Genomic DNA, 19,658 nt, shown 5'->3' with positions numbered 1-19,658 from the left:
CTGTATAAGTGAGGCCCTCCTGTACAGTAGCAGCCCAGAACCTAACCTGCTGTATAAGTGAGGCCCTCCTGTACAGTAGCAGCCCAGAACCTAATCAGCTGTACAAGTGAGGCCCTCCTGTACAGTAGCAGCCCAGAACCTAACCTGCTGTATAAGTGAGGCCCTCCTGTACAGTAGCAGCCCAGAACCTAACCTGCTGTATAAGTGAGGCCCTCCTGTACAGTAGCAGCCCAGAACCTAACCTGCTGTATAAGTGAGGCCCTCCAGAACAGCAGTAGCCCAGAACCTAATCGACTGTACAAGTGAGGCCCTCCTGTACAGTAGCAGCCCAGAACCTAATCGACTGTACAAGTGAGGCCCTCCTGTACAGTAGCAGCCCAGAACCTAATTGACTGTACAAGTGAGGCCCTCCTGTACAGTAGCAGCCCAGAACCTAACCTGCTGTATAAATGAGGCCCTCCAGTACAGCAGTAGCCCAGACCCTAATTTGCTGTATAAGTGAGGCCCTCCTGTACTAACAAGTAGTTCAGTAAGGCATGTGCAACACCTGGGCATCTTTATTGTATTATTTAGAGCTCCACAGAATGTGTAAGCTTCGATGATAAAAGCTGAACACACACACACACACACACACACACACACACACACACACACACACACACACACACACGAGAAGAATACGAAGAGAGCAACAGAGCAATGGTTGACACACTAGCCGAGGTGGCCAGGAGAGCACACATGGGGAGAGTAAAGTTACTAGTTATGGGTGATTTCAATCACAAGGAGATTGACTGGGAAAACCTGGAGCCCCATGGGGGTCCCAAAACATGGAGAGCCAAGATGATGGATGTGGTACTGGAAAACCTCGTGCATCAACATGTTAGACACACTACCAGAGAGAGAGAGGAGAGGATGAACCAGCAAGACTGGACCTTGTATTCACCTTGAGTAGTTCAGACATCGAGGATATCATGTATGAAAGGCCCCTGGGAGCTAGTGATCATGTGGTTCTGTGCTTCGACTACATAGTTGAGCTCCAAGTGGAGAGAGTAGCAGGAATAGGTTGGGAAAAACCAAACTACAAAAGGGGGAACTACTCAGGCATGAGGAACTTCCTTCAAGACATTCAGTGGGAGAGGGAACTGACAGGAAAACCAGTACAAGAAATGATGGACTATGTGGCAACAAAATGCAAGGAGGCAGAGGAGAGGTTTGTTCCCAAGGGAAACAGAAATAATGGGAAGAACAGAACGAGTCCTTGGTTCACCCAAAGGTGTAGGGAGGCAAAAACTAGGTGTACTAGAGAATGGAAAAGGTACAGAAGACAGAGAACTCAGGAAAATAAAGAGATTAGCCAAAGAGCCAGAAGCGAATATGCACAGATAAGAAGGGAGGCTCAGCGACAATGTGAAAATGACATAGCATCGAAAGTCAAGACTGACCCAAAGCTGCTGTACAGCCACATCAAGAGGAAAACAACAGTCAAGGACCAGGTAATCAGACTGAGGAAGGGTGATGGGGAATTCACAAGAAACGACCGAGAGGTATGTCAGGAGCTCAACACGAGATTTAAAGAAGTATTTACAGTGGAAACCAGTAGGACTCCAGGAAATCAGAACTGGGAGGTACACCAGCAAGTGCTGGATGAGGTACATATAACCAAGGAGGTGGTGAAGAAGCTGCTATGCGAACTTGACACCTCAAAGGCGGTGGGACCAGACAACATCTCTCCATGGGTCCTTCAAGAGGGAGTAGAGATAGTGTGTGCCATTAACAAAGATCTTCAACACATCATTTGAAACTGGGCAACTCCCTGAGGTATGGAAGATGGCAAATGTGGTCCCAGTTTTTAAAAGGGGAGACAGACATGAGGCACTAAACTACAGACCTGTATCACTAACGTGTATAGTATGCAAGGTCATGGAGAAGATCATCAGGAGAGTGGTGGAGCACCTGGAAAGAAACAAGTGTATAAGTGACAACCAGCACGGTTTCAGGGAAGGAAAATCCTGTGTCACAAACCTACTAGAGTTTTATGACAAGGTGACAGGAGTAAAACAAGAGAGGGGCGGATCGACTGCATTTTTTTGGACAGCAAGAAGGCCTTCGACACAGTTCCTCACAAGAGGTTACTGCAGAAGCTAGAGGATCAGGCACACATAACAGGAAAGGCACTGCAATGGATCAGAGAATACCTGACAGGGAGGCAACAACGAGTCATGGTACGTGATGAGGTGTCAGAGTGGGCACCTGTAACAAGCGGGGTTCCACAGGGGTCAGTCCTAGGACCTGTGCTGTTCTTGGTATATGTGAACGACATAATGGAAGGGATAGACTCAGAAGTGTCCTTGTTTGCAGATGATGTGAAGTTAATGAGAAGAATCAAATTGGATGAGGATCAGGCAGGACTACAGAGAGACCTGGACAGGCTACAAGCCTGGTCCAGCAACTGGCTCCTTGAGTTTAACCCTGCCAAGTGCAAAGTCATGAAGATTGGGGAAGGGCAAAGAAGACCGCAGACACAATATAGTTTAGATGGCCAAAGACTGCAAACCTCACTCAAGGAAAAAGATCTGGGGGTGAGTATAACACCGAGCATATCTCCTGAGGCGCACATCAATCAGATAACTGCTGCAGCATACGGGCGTCTGGCAAACCTACGGATAGCGTTCCGATACCTCAGTAAGGATTCGTTCAAGACTCTGTATACCATTTACGTCAGGCCCATACTGGAGTATGCAGCACCAGTTTGGAATCCACACCTAGTCAAGCACGTCAAGAAATTAGAGAAAGTGCAAAGGTTTGCAACAAGACTAGTCCCAGAGCTACGGGGATTGTCCTACGAAGAAAGGTTGAGGGAAATCGGCCTGACGACACTGGAGGACAGGAGGGTCAGGGGAGACATGATAACGACATATAAAATACTGCGCGGAATAGACAAGGTGGACAAAGACGGGATGTTCCAGAGAAGGGACACAGACATAAGAGGTCACAATTGGAAGTTGAAGATTCAGATGAATCAAAGGGCTGTTAGGAAGTATTTCTTCAGTCAGAGTAGTCAGGCCGTGGAATAGCCTAGAAAGTGATGTAGTGGAGGCGGGAACCATACATAGTTTTAAGGCGAGGTATGATAAATCTCATGGGGCAGGGAGAGAGAGGACCTAGTAGCAATCAGCGAAGAAGCGGGGCCAGGAGCTATGAATCGACCCCTGCAACCACAAATAGGCGAGTACAAATAGGTGAGTGTACACACACACACACACACACAAAGTATACGAATATTAGGTGAAATGTGGAAAAGGAAAGTGTTCACAACTGAACCAAGAGCTGGATACTTTACACAATGTGGGTTAGTTGTGAATGCTTCCAGCCACAGTTTTGTGATTTATTCCAGGATATGTTATTGCATAAAAATGTCAATACCATAGATGGAACAGATAACCAAAAACCCATAATTAAGAGAGAAACATAATGATGTCATGGTCCATTCTGGACCATTTTCAATTCAGCTGCAACTTGGCAGTGGTCCAGGATGGATTGAAACACGAAGTCTCTCCTCCAAGAGTGGGATTTTTGCGACACATTGTTTACTGCAGCTTGAAAATAGATTAGATTCCTAAAACACAAAAACACGTTCAGTGGACACTGAACATGCCGGAGAGAGAAGCATTACAGGTCAACCAACACTAATCCGGCATCATTGGGACCTGTAGGGTGCCAGATTAGTGGTTTTTGCAGGATCACAGAGTGGTTAGGTCAGAATACCCTGTAAATACGTATCAGTGATTGCCGGATCAGTGACAGCCGACCTGTACAAGAAATACGGTTTAGTCCCAAATACGTTATCCACTTGGGTACAAGAGAGAATCCTCAGGCAAAGAATTATCTGCAAGTCTGAAGCCACTTTTAACCCTTGAACGGTCCAAACAGATCGACGTTCAAATTCGTATTGCTACAAAAGTAGATCTACTTTCTTTTTTACATATTTTCAAATATAACAAAAAAAAATGTAAATAAAAGTTTTTTTTTTTACGTTTTCACATGTAAAACAAAAAAAATCTATATTTTTTTACACACTTCCAGATGTTGAAAAAACGTATATATACGTTTGGACCGTTTAAGGGTTGAAAGATTCTCGGCCTTCACTCAACTAGAACACAGGTGACAAACCTTTGTCACGAGTTATATTTGTGGCAAATTAGTTAGCCACATGGGGTACAAGACTATCTTCACCACCCACCTCATGAGAAGCTTTATCTGGAAGAGTTTGAAGCTTCTTCAAAAGATGTTCATAATCTTTTCTGAACTTCTGTAGCTTTGCTATTTCTTCTTCAAGGCTTCCTAGTTTCTGAAGGTAAAATGTTAACGATAAAATCGCAAAGCAAAACTGGACTGTCAAAAAATTTACAACGAAAATAAATTTAAAAACGTTAAAATTAATTAATACATAATCAAGATGATCAATAAAAATTGAACATCACAAAACAATGGCATTTTTTTTTTTTTTTTTTTAACAAGTCGGCCGTCTCCCACCGAGGCAGGGTGACCCAAAAAAGAAAGAAAATCCCCAAAAAGAAAATACTTTCATCATCATTCAACACTTTCACCACACTCACACATTATCACTGCTTTTGCAGAGGTGCTCAGAACACAACAGTTTAGAAGCATATACGTATAAAGATACACAACATATCCCTCCAAACTGCCAATATCCCAAACACCTCCTTTAAAGTGCAGGCATTGTACTTCCCATTTCCAGGACTCAAGTCCGACTATATGAAAATAACCGGTTTCCCTGAATCCCTTCACTAAATATTACCCTGCTCACACTCCAACAGATCGTCAGGTCCCAAGTATCATTCGTCTCCATTCACTCCTATCTAACACGCTCACGCACGCTTGCTGGAAGTCCAAGCCCCTTACCCACAAAACCTCCTTTATTATTATATTATTATTATATATATTATTATTTATTATTATATATCTAAAAAAATATATTCACAATCACCTGCTGAGTTCAAAATACACAGACGGATAATATAGCATTTTTAAAAATTAATAATAAAATTTAATCAGCAACAGCTTGTATAATATAAATTACAAATATATACAGCCTCTCCTCACTTAACGACGGAGTTGCATTCCTAAGACCACGTCGGTAAACGAATTCGTCACTAAATGAGGAGCATATTATAATGGTAGTGAGTTCGTGTCAATCATCTTTGATTTTGTTTTAATGTCACCTCTGTACCATTTATAACATTTCTGGTATATTTTTAAATGTTTATACAGTAGTGTACTGTATACTGTAATAAATAAAATAGAGGAAATCAGCTCTAATATAAATTATTTAGGTACGTATACTGGTCAGAGCCCCCGTTGTAAGTCCGAGTCATCATTAAACTAAACGAGTACGTCGCTGAGTGAGGAGAGGCTGTATACACACTGTATACAGTGGACCCCCGGTTAACGATATTTTTTCACTCCAGAAGTATGTTCAGGTGCCAGTACTGACCGAATTTGTTCCCATAAGGAATATTGTGAAGTAGATTAGTCCATTTCAGACCCCCAAACATACACTTACAAACGCACTTACATAAATATGCTTACATAATTGGTCGCATTCGGAGGTGATCGTTATGCGGGGGTCCACTGTATGTGGGTTTTTAAACTTCGTAAAAAGAGAAGAGTAAAGTGTAACAGCAATGTATTCAGATTATCTTTAAACAATTTACACATTTAAAACTAAATATTTTACAGATTTAAGAATTAAATATGTTACAATATGAACATCAAATTAAAAATCATTAAATCATTTTTTAAACAAAAAAAAAAAAATGCTAAAACAAGGGGGGACATTTTTAATTTTTTCATACAATACAGGTACACTCCAGAATGAGGGCAGGTCCCTGGCTAGCTAGCCAACCCAAAATGAGGGCAGGTTCCTGGCTAGCTAGCCAACCCAAAATGAGTGCAGGTTCCTGGCTAGCTAGCCAACCCAAAATGAGGGCAGGTTCCTGGCTAGCTAGCCAACCCAAAATGAGGGCAGGTTCCTGGCTAGCTAGCCAACCCAAAATGAGGGCAGGTCCCCGGCTAGCTAGCCAACCCAAAATGAGGGTTAGGTCCCTGGCTAGCTAGCCAACCCAAAATGAGGGTAGGTCCCCATCTAGCTAGCCAACCCAAAATAAGGGTTAGGTCTCTGGCTAGCTAGTAACCAACCCAAAATAAGGGTTAGGTCCTGGCTAGCTAGCCAACCCAAAATGAGGGTAGGTCCCTGGCTAGCTAGCCAACCCAAAATGAGGGTAGGTCCCCATCTAGCTAGCCAACCCAAAATAAGGGTTAGGTCCTGGCTAGCTAGCCAACCCAAAATGAGGGTAGGTCCCTGGCTAGCTAGCCAACCCACGATGCTCAGCGATGTATGCCTATACACCGAAATAAAAACAATCCACCAATGCACAAATCAACAAACCTCTTTATGCAATTGATGCGTTTGAAAAGTGTTTTGCAAATTTTCCTTGGCCGTGTGTAAAGAAACAGTTGCCTCGACACCACTGCTACCACTGGCACCATTCCCTTCATCAGGTATTGGAGACAATGTTTTCTTCATTGTGTCACACTACACTGTTCCTGTATTTGGAAGAGAGATGTAAATTCTTTTAACACATGGACATCTCCCACTAATGTAAGGTGAAAAAAAAATAAAAATTCACCATCATTCTTTTAATAGCTGTCTTGTCAGAAGTGTGCAAATATCACAAATAAAATGGCCCTCTGAAATTATACATTCCCACCCATCTTTCAGAGTGCAGGTACTGTACTTCCCACCTCCAGGACTAACATCCCCACCCATCTTTCAGAGTGCATGTACTGTACTTCCCACCTCCAGGACTAACATCCCCACCCATCTTTCAGAGTGCAGGTACTGTACTTCCCACCTCCAGGACTAACATTCCCACCCATCTTTCAGAGTGCAGGTACTGTACTTCCCACCTCCAGGACTAACATCCCCACCCATCTTTCAGAGTGCAGGTACTGTACTTCCCACCTCCAGGACTAACATCCCCACCCATCTTTCAGAGTGCAGGTACTGTACTTCCCACCTCCAAGATACCACTTAACCAGTTTTCCTCGATCATTACCAAATTTAGATAAAAGCAATTAGATGAAATGACAAAGGGAATCACCCGACTTATCCCAGGTGTTATCAAGGCCAGTCGCATACTGTAGAAGATTGTAGGAAAAATATGGCACATTAATATGTAAACTAACTGGAAATTAAGTAATGCTGCACTGTAATACTGGACTGGCTAAGGCTAGAATATATTTGAAAAGCAAATGTTGCCAGTGACCACCTGGAGCCACACACCTGAATGATTAAGCAGTCTACACAAGTGTATACTGTAAATATTTATCCTTCCATGTAATCCTCTTATTTTGTACACACTTGGTGGTGGAGGCGAGTAGTAGTGCCTGCGCTCAAATGGAGGGGCGGCGATGTTGCAGTCTGGAGGACTATTTAAACTGTGATGTCTGCACACTTTTGCCAAGACAGCTGTTGAAGATAATTTATTTCAGCATTATACAATGTTTTTAGAACGGTGAATTACATTAAGGTGTACATGCCAAAAGCCCTTTAATATGCAGAATATTTTGGGCAAACTTAGACTAACTTAAGATTAACAGGTAATGATAACTGGTTTTACATGTACAATCTATTAGGTGATTGTTGAATAAATAGAGAATACATTTCTTTCTGTGAGTCGCTTTCCTGGACGGGAAATGATTGGAGGAAAATATCGAATCAAATATATTTTCCCCCCATTCTCACCTTCAGGCTTATATTTCTACCCTTCTCTCCTATGTCTGAGGAGAGTAACAGTGTATGTGTGAGAGCAAGTGAGAGTGAGACAGTGAAAGAGTGAGAGAAAGTGAGTCTGCGTGCGTGTGTGCATCCTGAGTAGCTCAGACATTGAGGACATTACATATGAAAGGCCCCTTGGAGCTAGTGACCACACGGTTCTGAGCTCTGAATATATCATAGAGCTACAAGTGGAGAGGGTAACAGGAGTAGAAAGGGAAAAGCCAAACTATAAAAGGGAGGACTACACAGGCATGAGGACCTTCCTGCAGGAGTGTGCGCATCTACGTGTGTCTGTACACTTGCCTATACAGTGGACCCCCGCATAACGATCAGCTCCCAACTCGACCAATTATGTAAGTGTATTTTTGTAAGTGATTTTGTAGGTGTATTTTAAGGGGTCTGAAACTGACTAATCTAATTCACAATATTTCTTATGGGAACAAATTCGGTCTATAATGGCACCCAAACAGACTTCTGGATTGAAATACTATCGTTATGCGGGGGTCCACTGTATGTGCTTGCAGGGGTCAAGTCACAGCTTCTGGCTCCACCTCTTTGCTAGGTGGTCACTACTAGGTGAGTGAGTGACCTTGGCTGGGAGAGGTGGGCAGGAACACTTCCCACACCTTGCCTTACTCAGCCACCCACTCCCTCACATTCCTTCCCTCTTCCTCTTCCTCCACCTCACTCTTTCTTTTATTCCTCTACCTTCACTGAACATATCTTTATGCTTGGTAGGGACTCTTGATCCAAGAAAATGGTGCAAACCTTCCCCTCCCCTACATCAAACTTGACAACTTATCCTCCCCCGAGCATTGTATAATATGTATAGGATATAGTACAGTATATTAATGTATCATTTATAACAGTCTTCACACTTGACTCCCTGCCTTCTATCATGCCTTGACCCATGTAATTAAGCAATTAGGTCAGGTTAGGCTAGGCAAGGTTCGTCAGGGAACAGGACATGCATTTCCTGATGTGGGTCTTAGTCATATGACCCACAGCTTGAGCTTTCGGTCATCTGACTGAGGCCTTCCATTGACTTACCTCTCCACCCCTTAAAAAAATAGGGTTATAAGTTATTGAATTAAGCAGTCTGTAAGCATTAGTCTGCCAGAAATGCACATACAGGCTCATGGCCTTCTTTGTGCTCAGAGATTAGCAAGACTCTTGAAACTCGTCAAAGACACGTAAACTACACTGTGTACACTACACAAAGAAATAAAGAATGTTTGTGTTTACCACTTGAGTCCTTAGTATATTAATGTTAATTAACCGAAGAAAAGAGAGACTATTTGGATGCAGTGTCTTGAAGGTCATGAAAAGGAAGTCTTAGGTGTGCTGTACAGACCTTGAGTTAGAAAGTGCGGGAAACATTTTTAGGTAGAAATTAGGAGAAACGTGTATGTAAAAATGTAGCTATGAGGGACTTTAATATTATTAAAATTAACCTAGTACTATGAGAGGGATTTAAAGCTCCGGTTTGCATGTGGCCATGAGTAACAGCCTGGTTGATCAGGCCCTAATCCACCATGAGGCCTGGTCGTGGACCAGGTCATGGGGGTGTTGACCCCTGGAACATCCTCCAGGTGTTATGGTTTCCCAAGGCTACCAAGCCAGGACTACTACCTAAAACAGTTTGTGACAAGCAACTAGAAGGAACAGCCTACTTGATAAAGTTCTGCCAAACAAAATCATAAAGGGTTAAGAAGAGCTGTGTAAGAATTTAAGACCAATCGTAAATCAATTACCAAATGTATTTTAGAATTTTATACAACACAGTGATGGCTCCAGATTGTTGATTTGCATTATTTATTTATGGATAGTGATGGCGCACAATACAAAGGTGCCTTATTAAACCATTGTTTACAATCCTAGCAAATGCACAGCATCTCGGTGGCTTTTATTTGTGCCTAACAATATTTTATTACACGTAAACTACATTATCTGTATACAGGCAGAAAGTATTTGTATGCCAGAGATTAAAATGACTATTGCGATTCCTATTAGAAAAAAACAGGAGAAGGCCCTGTGTTTTGATTTACCTTCTTAAGGTAAGATTGTGTTGGGATTTTTAAATTAACCCAGAGGGTTAGCCATACAGGAGAACCCAAGTCAGTGCATCATCAAAGACTTTCCATTGTGGTCCTTCAGTCTTGTCTCCCAGGATGTGACCCACACCAGTCAACTAACACCCAGGTACCTACTTCTAGGTGAACAGGGACAGCAGGTTTAAGGTGACTAACACCCAGGTACCTACTTACTTCTAGGTGAACAGGGACAGCAGGTGTAAGGAAACATGCCCAATGTTTCCCATGGATGGAGATTGAACCACGGACACTTAGTGTGCATGGCAAGACCACTGCCTGATTTCAATGGTGAATTAATACCCTAACTGAAATAAATGACTAACTTCTTTTGGTTATTCTAGGTAATTTACACTATGTATGATAATTGTATTTACATATACCTGTGCCTAAGTAAGCCTACTTATCATGCTTATGGCACTAGCAGAGTGGTAAGCCCAGGGGCTCAAGATTGAGCACAGAATGCCAAGAAATGTGAATTATATTCATGGAATTCACTAACCTGGGTCATGGCCTGGTCACAGACCGGGCTGCGGGGGCACTGACTCCTCAAAAATCTCTCCAGGTAACCCATAACGGGGTCGTGCAGTACTTGGAAAATTAGCTATCATATGTGATTCAAGAATCCAAATCAAGGATTGTGAAAAAATCTTAAAGCAGAAATAGACCTAAGGAATACACTACCTACTGAAGCAAAGGCTGTAGTTTATAATGTATCTGTAAAATTTAAGAAATGCTGGAATATAAGAGTATTTAGACACAAATACAATGATCATGGTGTAAATTAACTAGGATAACCTAAGAAATAAATCAATTTTTTTGGCAAGTGCATTTAAAAAAGGTCCATCCAAATTTGAATAGCGTGGAAAGGCAGTAATTTTGGAGGACTTTTCCAACAGAATTTGAAAACGATTAGTGGACTTCATATGACCTTGCAAAGTCTACCCTCGTAGTTTAACCTGAGGCCAGACTGCCTTCTGCCTGGTCAAGCAAGCTCTTACTGCTAGCAAACTGTAGGCCCATCTATGTCTGTATCTGTACACTTGCCTATATGTACTTGCAGGGGTCAAGTCACAGCTCCTGGCCCCACCTCTTTGCTAGGTGGTCACTACTAGGCGAGCGAGTGACCTTGGCTGGGAGAGGTGGGCAGGAACACTTCCCACACCTTGCCTTACTCAGCCACCCACTCCCTCCCTCACATTCCTTCCCTCTTCCTCTTCCTCCACCTCACTCTTTCTCTTTCTTTTATTCCTCTACCTTCACTGAACATGTCTTTATGCTTGGTAGGGACTCTTGATCCAAGAAAATGGTGGAAACCTTCCCCTCTCCTACATCAAACTTGACAACTTATCCTCCCCCGAGCATTGTATAATATGTATAGGTTATAGTACAGTACATGAATGTATTACAGCCTCTTCTCACTTAGCGACGTACTCATTTACCGACACCTCGGACTTACGATGGGCTCTCTGACCAGAATGCATGCCTAAATAATGTATATTAGAGCCGATTTCCTCTATTCTGTTTATTACAATATACAGTATACTATTTCATAAACATTGAAAAACGTATGTACGAGAAATGTTATACATGTATATGGTGCAAAGGTGACAAAAACAATATCAAAGATAGTCTACCCAAAACGCCTAGGCATGCTAGTGGCCTTCGTAATTAATAATATCAATATCTCTATTTACTACAAGTACAGGGTACACAGACCATAGCTGACATCTATGACATACTACTATAGAGAAAGCCCCTCGTTATGCTGAGCATTTCGGGCAAATTAGGCCAGTGTCCCAGGATGCGACCCACACCAGTTGACTAACACCCAGGTACCCATTTTACTGATGGGGAACAGACAATAAGTGTAAAGAAACATGCCCAATGTTTCTACCCTGGCTGGGAATCGAACCCAGACCCTTGCCCTTGTAAACTTTACAAGTAAATAAACATTTTCATTATTATTGAGCCACTCAAAATGACTCCAGGTAAACACCACAGCCCTAGTCAAGGACCGGCCATGGGGGGGGCGCTAACCCCCGGAGCAACCTCTAAATACCTGGAGTATACCTGGAGAGGGTTTTGGGGGGTCAACACCCCCACGGCCTGGTCTGTGACCAGGCCTCATGGTGGATCAGGGCCTGATCAACCAGGCTGTTGCTGCTGGCCACATGCAACCCGATGTATGAACCACAGCCTGGCTGGTCAGGTACTGACTTTAGGTGCATATCCAGCACCTTCTTGAAGACAGCCAGGGGGGTCTTGACATCCATGGGGTCTTGAAGACAGCCAGGGGGGTCTTGAAGACAGCCAGGGGGGTCCTGAAGACAGCCAGGGGGGGGTCCTGAAGACAACCAGGGGGGGGTCCTGAAGACAGCCAGGGGGGGGTCCTGAAGACAGCCAGGGGGGGGTCCTGAAGACAGCCAGGGGGGAGTCCTGAAGACAGCCAGGGGGGTCTTGAAGACAGCCAGGGGGGGTCCTGAAGACAGCCAGGAGGGGTCCTGAAGACAGCCAGGAGGGGTCCTGAAGACAGCCAGGAGGGGTCTTGAAGACAGCCAGGAGGGGTCTTGAAGACAGCTAGGAGGGGTCTTGAAGACAGCTAGGAGGGGTCTTGAAGACAGCTAGGAGGGGTCTTGAAGACAGCTAGGAGGGGTCTTGAAGACAGCTAGGAGGGGTCTTGAAGACAGCTAGGAGGGGTCTTGAAGACAGCTAGGAGGGGTCTTGAAGACAGCCAGGGGGGTTGTTGAAGACAGCCAGGGGGGTCTTGAAGACAGGCAGGGGGGTCTTGAAGACAGCCAGGGGGGTCTTGAAGACAGCCAGGGGGGGTCTTGAAGACAGCCAGGGGGGGTCTTGAAGACAGCCAGGGGGGGTCTTGAAGACAGCCAGGAGGGTTCTTGAAGACAGCCACGGGGGTCTTGAAGACAGCCACGGGGGGTCTTGAAGACAGCCAGGGGGGGTCTTGAAGACAGCCACGGGGGTCTTGAAGACAGCCACGGGGGTCTTGAAGACAGCCACGGGGGGTCTTGAAGACAGCCAGGGGGGTCTTGAAGACAGCCAGGGGGGGTCTTGAAGACAGCCAGGGGGGGTCTTGAAGACAGCCAGGGGGGTCTTGAAGACAGCCAGGGGTGGTGTTGAAGACAGCCAGGGGGGGTCTTGAAGGCAGCCACGGGGGTCTTGAAGACAGCCACGGGGGGTCTTGAAGACAGCCAGGAGGGGTCTTGAAGACAACCAGGGGGGGTCTTGAAGACAGCCAGGGGGGTCTTGAAGACAACCAGGGGCTGGTCTTGAAGACAGCCAGGGGGGTCTTGAAGACAACCAGGGGGGGTCTTGAAGACAGCCAGGGGGGTCTTGAAGGCAGCCACGGGGGTCTTGAAGACAGCCACGGGGGGTCTTGAAGACAGCCAGGGGGGTCTTGAAGACAGCCAGGGGGGTCTTGAAGACAGCCAGGGGGGGTCTTGAAGACAGCCAGGGGGGGTCTTGAAGACAGCCAGGGGTGGTGTTGAAGACAGCCAGGGGTGGTGTTGAAGACAGCCAGGGGGGTCTTGAAGACAGCCAGGGGGGTCTTGAAGACAGCCAGGGGGGGTCTTGAAGACAGCCAGGGGGGTCTTGAAGACAACCAGGGGGGGTCTTGAAGACAGCCAGGGGGGTCTTGAAGGCAGCCACGGGGGTCTTGAAGACAGCCACGGGGGGTCTTGAAGACAGCCAGGGGGGTCTTGAAGACAGCCAGGGGGGTCTTGAAGACAGCCAGGGGGGGTCTTGAAGACAGCCAGGGGGGGTCTTGAAGACAGCCAGGGGGGTCTTGAAGGCAGCCAGGGGTGGTGTTGAAGACAGCCAGGGGTGGTGTTGAAGACAGCCAGGGGCAGAATAACATTTACAGGGGAAACACTAATCCTGTACAGGGGGTTACACAGAACCTGGGAAATCGAGGCCAATTAAGTCTGGTCCAAAGGAATCAAGTGGCTCCAATTCCTTGGATCAAGACCCCTCACCAGCATCAAGGCACATTAGAATGTATGTTGTATTAGTGTGTATGAAGTCATATACTAGTATATCAAAGGTTAAAAGGTCACTGTAGGCAGCAATGTTGGTCACTAACCCTTAACATTTAAGAGATAAACACTGTATTCATCTGTATATATGCTCAAGTGCATATACATTATATACATGGTATATACACTGAAGTGTATGCACCGAGGTGTACACTCAATGAGATGCAAGTATACAAGAGTATGTGCAAGTATACATGAGTAAGTGCAAGTATACACGAGTATGTGCAAGTATACACGAGTATGTGCAAGTATACACGAGTATGTGCAAGTATACACGAGTATGTGCAAGTATACACGAGTATGTGCAAGTATACACGAGTATGTGCAAGTATACACGAGTATGTGCAATGAAGTATACACAAGTATGTGCAATGAAGTATACACGAGTATGTGCAATGAAGTATACACTAGTATGTGCATGGAAGTATACACTAGTATGTGCATGGAAGTATACACTAGTATGTGCATGGAAGTATACACTAGTATGTGCATGGAAGTATACACTAGTATGTGCATGGAAGTATACACTAGTATGTGCATGGAAGTATACACTAGTATGTGCAATGAAGTATACACTAGTATGTGCAATGAAGTATACACAAGTATGTGCAATGAAGTATACACGAGTATGTGCATGGAAGTATACACTAGTATGTGCATGGAAGTATACACTAGTATGTGCATGGAAGTATACACTAGTATGTGCATGGAAGTATACACTAGTATGTGCATGGAAGTATACACTAGTATGTGCAATGAAGTATACACTAGTATGTGCATGGAAGTATACACTAGTATGTGCATGGAAGTATACACTAGTATGTGCATGGAAGTATACACAAGTATGTGCAATGAAGTATACACGAGTATGTGCATGGAAGTATACACTAGTATGTGCATGGAAGTATACACTAGTATGTGCAATGAAGTATACACAAGTATGTGCAATGAAGTATACACGAGTATGTGCATGGAAGTATACACTAGTATGTGCATGGAAGTATACACTAGTATGTGCAATGAAGTATACACTAGTATGTGCAATGAAGTATACACGAGTATATACACTGAAGTATACAAGAGTATATACACTGAAGTATACAAGAGCATATACACTGAAGTATACAAGAGTATATACACTGAAGTATACAAGAGTATATACACTGAAGTATACAAGAGTATATACACTGAAGTATACAAGAGTATATACACTGAAGTATACAAGAGTATATACACTGGTGTATACAAGAGCATATACACTGAAGTATACAAGAGTATATACACTGGTGTATACAAGAGTATATACACTGAAGTATACAAGAGTATATACACTGAAGTATACAAGAGTATATACACTGGTGTATACAAGAGTATATACACTGGTGTATACAAGAGTATATACACTGGTGTATACAAGAGTATATACACTGGTGTATACAAGAGTATATACACTGGTGTATACAAGAGTATATACACTGGTGTATACAAGAGCATATACACTGAAGTATACAAGAGTATATACACTGGTGTATACAAGAGCATATACACTGAAGTATACAAGAGTATATACACTGGTGTATACAAGAGCATATACACTGAAGTATACAAGAGTATATACACTGAAGTATACAAGAGTATATACACTGAAGTATGCAAGAGTATATACACTGAAGTATACAAGAGTATATACACTGAAGTATACAAGAGTATATACACTGAAGTATACAAGAGTATATACACTGAAGTATACAAGAGTATATACACTTGTGTATACAAGAGTATATACACTGAAGTATACAAGAGTATATACACTGGTGTATACAAGAGTATATACACTGGTGTATACAAGAGTATATACACTGAAGTATACAAGAGTATATACACTGGTGTATACAAGAGTATATACACTGGTGTGTACAAGAGTATATACACTGAAGTATACAAGAGTATATACACTGGTGTATACAAGAGTATATACACTGAAGTATACAAGAGTATATACACTGAAGTATACAAGAGCATATACACTGGTGTATACAAGAGTATATACACTGGTGTATACAAGAGTATATACACTGAAGTATACAAGAGTATATACACTGAAGTATACAAGAGTATATACACTGAAGTATACAAGAGCATATACACTGGTGTATACAAGAGTATATACACTGAAGTATACAAGAGTATATACACTGGTGTATACAAGAGTATATACACTGAAGTATACAAGAGTATATACACTGAAGTATACAAGAGTATATACACTAAAGTATACAAGAGTATATACACTGAAGTATACACGAGTATATACACTGGTGTATACAAGAGTATATACACTGAAGTATACAAGAGTATATACACTGGTGTATACAAGAGTATATACACTGGTGTATACAAGAGTATATACACTGAAGTATACAAGAGTATATACACTGAAGTATACACGAGTATATACACTGGTGTATACAAGAGTATATACACTGGTGTATACAAGAGTATATACACTGGTGTATACAAGAGTATATACACTGGTGTATACAAGAGTATATACACTGGTGTATACAAGAGTATATACACTGAAGTATACAAGAGTATATACACTGAAGTATACAAGAGCATATACACTGAAGTATACAAGAGTATATACACTGGTGTATACAAGAGCATATACACTGAAGTATACAAGAGTATATACACTGAAGTATACAAGAGTATATACACTGAAGTATACACGAGTATATACACTGGTGTATACAAGAGTATATACACTGAAGTATACACGAGTATATACACTGGTGTATACAAGAGCATATACACTGAAGTATACAAGAGTATATACACTGAAGTATACAAGAGTATATACACTGAAGTATACAAGAGTATATACACTGAAGTATACACGAGTATATACACTGGTGTATACAAGAGTATATACACTGAAGTATACACGAGTATATACACTGGTGTATACAAGAGTATATACACTGAAGTATACAAGAGTATATACACTGAAGTATACAAGAGTATATACACTGAAGTATACAAGAGTATATACACTGAAGTATACAAGAGTATATACACTGAAGTATACAAGAGTATATACACTGAAGTATACAAGAGTATATACACTGGTGTATACAAGAGTATATACACTGGTGTATACAAGAGTATATACACTGAAGTATACAAGAGTATATACACTGAAGTATACAAGAGTATATACACTGAAGTATACAAGAGTATATACACTGAAGTATACAAGAGTATATACACTGAAGTATACACGAATATATACACTGGTGTATACAAGAGTATATACACTGAAGTATACAAGAGTATATACACTGGTGTATACAAGAGTATATACACTGAAGTATATAAGAGTATATACACTGGTGTATACAAGAGTATATACACTGAAGTATACAAGAGTATATACACTGAAGTATACAAGAGTATATACACTGGTGTATACAAGAGTATATACACTGAAGTATACAAGAGTATATACACTGAAGTATACAAGAGTATATACACTGAAGTATACACGAGTATATACACTGGTGTATACAAGAGTATATACACTGAAGTATACAAGAGTATATACACTGGTGTATACAAGAGTATATACACTGGTGTATACAAGAGTATATACACTGAAGTATACAAGAGTATATACACTGAAGTATACAAGAGTATATACACTGAAGTATGCAAGAGTATATACACTGAAGTATGCAAGAGTATATACACTGAAGTATACAAGAGTATATACACTGAAGTATACACGAGTATATACACTGGTGTATACAAGAGTATATACACTGAAGTATACAAGAGTATATACACTGGTGTATACAAGAGTATATACACTGAAGTATACAAGAGTATATACACTGAAGTATGCAAGAGTATATACACTGAAGTATACAAGAGTATATACACTGAAGTATACAAGAGTATATACACTGAAGTATACAAGAGTATATACACTGAAGTATACAAGAGTATATACACTGAAGTATACAAGAGTATATACACTGAAGTATACAAGAGTATATACACTGGTGTATACAAGAGTATATACACTGAAGTATACAAGAGTATATACACTGAAGTATACAAGAGTATATACACTGAAGTATACAAGAGTATATACACTGAAGTATGCAAGAGTATATACACTGAAGTATACAAGAGTATATACACTGAAGTATACAAGAGTATATACGCTGAAGTATACAAGAGTATATACACTGGTGTATACAAGAGTATATACACTGAAGTATACAAGAGTATATACACTGAAGTATACAAGAGTATATACACTGAAGTATACAAGAGTATATACACTGAAGTATACAAGAGTATATACACTGGTGTATACAAGAGTATATACACTGAAGTATACAAGAGTATATACACTGAAGTATACAAGAGTATATACACTGAAGTATTCAAGAGTATATACACTGGTGTATACAAGAGTATATACACTGAAGTATACAAGAGTATATACACTGAAGTATACAAGAGTATATACACTGAAGTATACACGAGTATATACACTGAAGTATACAAGAGTATATACACTGAAGTATACACGAGTATATACACTGAAGTATACACGAGTATATACACTGAAGTATACACGAGTATATACACTGAAGTATACACGAGTATATACACTGGTGTATATATAGTCGTGTATTTAGTGAGGTATATACAAATCTACACATTTATAAACAATAATAATAATAATAATAATAATAATAATAATAATAATAATAATAATAATAATAATATACAATAAATATGGAGACAGACACAATAATATAAATTTAAAACAAAGAAAAAAACACCAAAAAACACAGATAAAACACCTGAAATTTGATCGCAAATAAAACATGTGTAACATCCTGGAAGGTATCTTGATGCGAGGAGGCGCGTATATCCCGGGTTGACACTTGTGTAAATTATATACCAGAATATATCCACCTGTGGGTTTTTTAGCGTTTTATTGAAGGAATATTCACCTTAAGGGTGTAGGGGGAAAGCAGGAGCAACAGGGTGTACGTCCGTCCTCCACCCTGGTTACTTCTCCTCTGCCCTTTACAATCAGCTGTTTGGCCTCCCTAGATGTGTTCCAATGTTAATTCTCTAGCAATTTTTACTGAAACGTTTTCTACCATCTCTCTTATTGATTTATACCCTTATAAAAATAATGTGGTAGTATACTGCAGTATTTGCCATGTAATGTATATTTTATTTTGGTCAAATAATCGGGAATTAGAGGAATTAATTACGTATTAAGTATCTCCTCCACGTTATCTATCTCTTTCTTTTTACAAACTTCTGCCATTGCTAAGATAATAAGACAATATTCTACCGTATTTGAGAGGAAATTTACATTTATTTTGTAAGAATAATTGAAAGATACAAATATTTAGAAGGGTTAATTTTACACCTTGAGAATTCTCTCTCATCAAAACAATCTCTCAGATAACATCCAACACAATTCCTTGACTTTGATGCCACATTCTCAAATATTCCCTTTAAATTACACATCCTTATTTAGATCAGTCCCGTATTATATGCAGATTACAGCGGTAATTTACAAAGAAATGAGCATTTTAGCTGAATTAAATACGA

General features: G+C 41.3%; 1 protein-coding gene across 4 annotated transcripts in view; it reads right to left on the bottom strand.

Moving 5' to 3' along the window:
* LOC128703870 (RNA polymerase II subunit 5-mediating protein homolog) overlaps window positions 1–19,145 on the bottom strand; it is a 52,832-nt gene extending 33,687 nt beyond the window's left edge. For 2 of the 4 annotated variants that reach the window (XM_053798716.1, XM_070104902.1), the window contains exons 1-4: window positions 19,043–19,145; window positions 7,367–7,552; window positions 6,470–6,627; window positions 4,241–4,348 (exon numbers count right to left, since the gene is read on the bottom strand). In XM_053798716.1, the coding sequence (XP_053654691.1) occupies window positions 4,241–4,348; window positions 6,470–6,607 (246 nt within the window). In that variant the 5' untranslated portion in view covers window positions 6,608–6,627; window positions 7,367–7,552; window positions 19,043–19,145. Of the gene's footprint in view, window positions 1–4,240; window positions 4,349–6,469; window positions 6,628–7,366; window positions 7,553–18,889; window positions 19,004–19,042 lie in introns of those variants that run through there. The other 2 variants (XM_053798715.1, XM_053798717.1) reach the window with 2 other exon arrangements.
* Window positions 19,146–19,658: the final 513 nt, after the last annotated feature.

This window comes from Cherax quadricarinatus, chromosome 95 (genome assembly GCF_038502225.1).
Source record: "Cherax quadricarinatus isolate ZL_2023a chromosome 95, ASM3850222v1, whole genome shotgun sequence".
Lineage (NCBI taxonomy): Eukaryota > Metazoa > Arthropoda > Malacostraca > Decapoda > Parastacidae > Cherax > Cherax quadricarinatus.
This window is presented reverse-complemented; position numbering and strand designations above follow the sequence as displayed.